Raw genomic sequence first — 4,714 nt, 5'->3', positions numbered from 1 at the left:
AAAAAAAAATTTAATATAAAATGTCTGCAACAATTCTTTTAGTTTTTTTTCTAAGATAAGATGTCAATATAATTTTATTTGTTGAGTAAAAAAGCTTGGAAATTTTATACAAGGCTCTTAATATATTGTTACAATGCTGTTTGAAAAATATTAAAAATACATAAGCTCAATTTTTTTTTTTTATAAGCATTTAAAATTCATATGTTGACAAAACACTTAAAAATCATTTATATATGCTGTCTGAATGTCTTCGGTCAGAATCATTTTTCTTATACAATAATATGCAATAGGGACCAAAGTCAATGCCCAATGGTAAATATCAACAAAAATAAATTGTGTTACCCAAATGATTTTAGGTGACCAAAATCTCTTAATATGGTTATTAGTTATTCCTACCGATAAAATATCGTATTTTTCCATTCATATTCAAGGTGTTGCCTGAACAATAGTTGGGACCCTATGTTACACACCACTGGTGTACTTGCTCAAATATATTTAATCAATTAAAATATAAATCGCTTACAACAATTTGTATCGATAAAACTACCTGAACATTTTGACAATGACAGACTTATCTAAACTTATTATTTAACTCAAGTCGAAAGAAAGTAATAAAATATTTAAATATATAATATACAGTTTATTGTTAATTAATTTAAATTCTATATTGTATAATATATAAAATTAATCAATTTAAATTGTGTTAACGTGTAACAGTCTTCGAGATGTAAATTGTATCCTCTCCTTTTATATGAATGTGAATTATACAAAATTAGTTCAGAGATTATTAACTGGTACTTGTAATGGTAATGCAAAACGTATTAAATCAACTTGCACATGAAGAGAATCTTGTCTATGAAATTTATAAGAAGCTGGTAAATCAAATCTTAACTCTGCAATAACCTTGGCATTGGCACCTAATTTTTTTGCCATGCGCAAAACGCGTTTTCTCGTGCTTCTTTCATGGAGTGAATATACAGCTTCAGTAGCAAGACTTAAAGCCATTTTTAAGAATATTAGATCGGCTTCCCTTTCTCTCGTTCCAAACGGTGGATTCATTATGACAGTATCAAATGCTTTAAGTCGCATGTTTTGATCAATCTTTTTTACATCACATAAAATAAAATCACATTTACCTAAAACATCACGATCAGCAGCATTTTCCACACTCAGAGAAATAGCAGATGCATCTATATCAAAACCTATGAAACAAATAAAACAGACAAAATTTATTATTTTTAAATATCCTAACACCATACTGTAGACTATAAAATGTTAATAACCTGCACAATATCGGGCACCTAACAAGGCGGCACCAATACACAACACTCCTGAACCGCATCCTAAATCAGCTACACATTTGCCACTAATGTCGTTATACACTAATTGGGCTGTATGTAGAATACAAGCTGCAATATCGGATGATGTAGTATATTGTTCTAGTTCGATTTTTGGGTTTTCAAATGTTTTAATATCTTTAAGTGCATGCTGTAACGTCTTTAACTTCATACTTGCCATGACGGTTAAGTATTATTTTTCAATGCGCGACAGGACAAGTAGTATAGAATTTTCTAAAGCTGAATCCGTGGTGATAAAAAACCTGCAGATTCCAAGGCTTGGGCACGTTGAAAATGACTATCTGATGTTCCCTAAAAACATTGTTACAATAACAATAAATTAGATTAACATTTAGAAAATAAAGACGAAAGATTTTTATCAAAATTTGTAATTATAAATATAGGGTATAACATAAGGAACTGTCAGATGTGAATAATATGTAATTAACTATGTAATAACTTTTATTCTTAAGTATCAATCTTTTTGAAATTTTAATATAATGTATATGATTACTATTACTTATTAGATAACTGTACCTAAATATTTATAAATATCTAACATTGATACGTTATTACATAGCTAGTAATGATTACTGAATAATAATTATAATTATCAGCTATACATCTACACCCTATATTATATTATGTAATTTTTTTTGTACCTAGAGGCTATAAAAAAAAATTATATTTTTAAAAGCTATTGTGTTGTCATAACCAATTAGGACCATTAAGTCAAATAATTCAGTACCAAAAAAACGTATAGGTACCTTGTAATATATAAAAAATGTCTGATTGTAATTTGTTTTTAAAATGTTTGAAAATATGACGTATACACTATACATAAACATTATTTACCAATACATCCCTGGATTTTGTGTTGATATTTAAACTTAACTATATAGGTAAAATAATTATAACCTCTAATCTCTAGATTGTCATCTTAAAAATGTATGTTAAACAAATAACAAGACCTCTATTAAAAGTATACATGGTAAAAGCAACACTATTGTATATAATTTGATTGATCAACCATGTGGATTAAAACTACATTGTCATACCGGAGTTTTAGGATGGGAAACAGTTGGAGAAGTTGGAACAGCGCCGGTCTGTTTCTTCAGCTCCAAGTCTTCAAGTATCTTCCGATTCTGAATACCTAATTGGGAATATAATACTACAATATGTTGTCTTGTGGTGCAATTTTAAAATACATGAAAACAGTTGTAAATACCTCTAGCGTTTTGGTCTGGAAAAGACATTCACAACTAAAATATTTGTTCGGTATTAAAACACCATAAGTATATTAAATTTAAACAATATAAATTGTAGGTTATACTAAAACCCCGGACGGGATGGGACCGATTCCATTCCACATGGTGATAAGAAAAACAGTGTGGCCAGAAAAAACTAAAATATTGTTATCCTTGTAAACATAAAATACTTGGTTAATTATTAAAATACATTATTCCGCAAAACTATTATATTATTAAATATACTAGCTCTAAGTGTAACTCGGGGCCCGTTTGACTAGCTGAGACAAATGTCATTGGAAATATATAAGTCGCGACAGTAAAGTTGTAGGATTTGTGATAAAGATTAGTGATATGGATTGGAGATAAGGCTTGACGTTTTGGCGGTAACGTTTAAGCAATCCGTCACAAACGTTGTAAATGGTGGATTGCTGGCCACATTGGTAGCGTAGGTAACTGAAGAATGGAAAATATAGTTAGACCCCCGGGCCCCCCGTGTTAGTTGTAAGTGAATACTGATTTTGGAGGCACAGTCGAATTATAAATACCACACTTATATAGAAAGAGATTTTGTGATAAGAATTTCTGATAAGGCCTGGCTATATGGTGGTCTCGTTTCGTAGACGGGAAAGTTTAAAAGCCGAGTTCCAGTGTCTAGAAATCTCCCATGGCCCATGAAAATCGACAATTCAATGATACTATCCCCCAGCGTATGTCCGGTGCTTTTTTGTATGTGAAAAAAAATTTAAATTCGAAAACCCGCATGTTAGAGTGTCTAGCAAGTAGCAAGTCAGTCATCACCCGCCTAAGACAAAAAAAATTGAGATTGCAGACCCGACGTCGAGTGGCTATAAGTAAAAACCCTATCACATAACATACGAAATAATTTAGGAAAAATACAAACAAATATAATATGTATTTATAGAATTAATAATTATATATAACAATGAACATTTTGGGAAATGTGCAATTATAATTCCTAATAAAATAAATAACATATATATATACATAATATATTAACCAATAAAATACATAAAAACATATAACTGCAGTGTTTAATATATATTTATATGAAAAAAAACGTGAAAAAAATGCAAAAACCTGCACGAAACCAAAATGAGCAATCCACCTATACAGCGGATAGAGTGGTATGTGCCGTCACGTGTCCAGTGCTTTTTCTCGTGTAAAATGTGTAATGTTGAAAACCATGTTGAAGTGTCTAGCTAATCAGTCATCTCAAGTCAAAATCGATTAACTTTCAAGTTAGCCACCTAGATAGGCAATCTGACTTCGTTGGATCGCAGTCAATGTGCAACAGCAAATCAGGTAGACAATCCACCTGCGGTGGATTGCAGACCCGATGACGAATGGCTATAAGTGAGAACACATCACACAACGGCTGAGACACGATTGAGCATAAAACACATTTTTTGCGATACGATTGAGCCAAATTGTCGGTGTATCAAAGAAAATCGGAATTCAAAAGAAAACCTACACGATTAAGCATAAAAAACTCTACAACGTTGCCATTTTCCATTTTAAGCTATATTATAATATTATACAAAAATATTTATTTAAATAATCATAATAATTTAAAATAGAACATATCAAATATTCTTCATAGTCTATGAAATAGTCACATTTCATAAATCTGTTTAATAATAATAATAATAATAATAATAATAATAGTTATGAAAATAATAAAATCAAAATATGGTATGAATTAAAAACTGCATGGTTTATCAGTCAAAAATACTACAGAGTAAGGGCGATCGAACACAGATATTATTTTTATAATAATTTTGGAATTGTATCTTAATTTATTATCTTATATTTTCTCCCAATTTTAAATGTTTAAAACGTCGGAACTTTATTGCTCCGGAACTAATTTAATAATCGATAACATTATCGATAAAGCTGGGCTCAGCTCACGGCTCGCGTCTGATATCAAAATAATAATATTGGTGTAATAATACGTGAAAATAATAAATTACAAAATTTCGACCTCGTGAATGTGGAAACATCGCATAAAATATTCTATGCTCAATCATTTTATGCTCAATCGTGCTTTACCGCACACAACATACGAAATAATTTACGAAAAATACAACTATATTGTACATAATACAA

The 4,714-nt window shown here is 30.2% G+C and overlaps 1 protein-coding gene across 1 annotated transcript; it reads right to left on the bottom strand.

Moving 5' to 3' along the window:
* Window positions 1-714: 714 nt before the first annotated feature.
* LOC100163106 (methyltransferase-like protein 5) lies at window positions 715-1,610 on the bottom strand. Its single transcript, XM_029492274.1, has 2 exons — window positions 1,284-1,610; window positions 715-1,202 (listed from the first exon to the last, which is right to left on the bottom strand). Exons 1-2 carry the CDS (start codon window positions 1,516-1,518, stop codon window positions 778-780), a joined length of 660 nt encoding a protein of 219 aa, XP_029348134.1. The 5' UTR covers window positions 1,519-1,610; the 3' UTR covers window positions 715-777.
* Window positions 1,611-4,714: the final 3,104 nt, after the last annotated feature.

Source organism: Acyrthosiphon pisum, unplaced genomic scaffold (assembly GCF_005508785.2).
Source record: "Acyrthosiphon pisum isolate AL4f unplaced genomic scaffold, pea_aphid_22Mar2018_4r6ur Scaffold_21139;HRSCAF=23133, whole genome shotgun sequence".
NCBI lineage: Eukaryota > Metazoa > Arthropoda > Insecta > Hemiptera > Aphididae > Acyrthosiphon > Acyrthosiphon pisum.
The sequence above is the reverse complement of the archived record's forward strand: the minus strand, read 5'-3'. Positions and strand labels throughout refer to the sequence as shown.

What these genes read in the sequence shown, in the direction of transcription:
- LOC100163106 (XM_029492274.1), bottom strand. Translation starts at nt 1,518, where the DNA reads ATGGCAAGTATGAAGTTAAAGACGTTACAGCATGCACTTAAAGATATT. An exon ending in AGGTGCCCGATATTGTGCAG is followed by an intron (nt 1,203 to 1,283) that starts GTTATTAACATT and finishes TTTGTTTCATAG; the next exon opens with GTTTTGATATAGATGCATCT.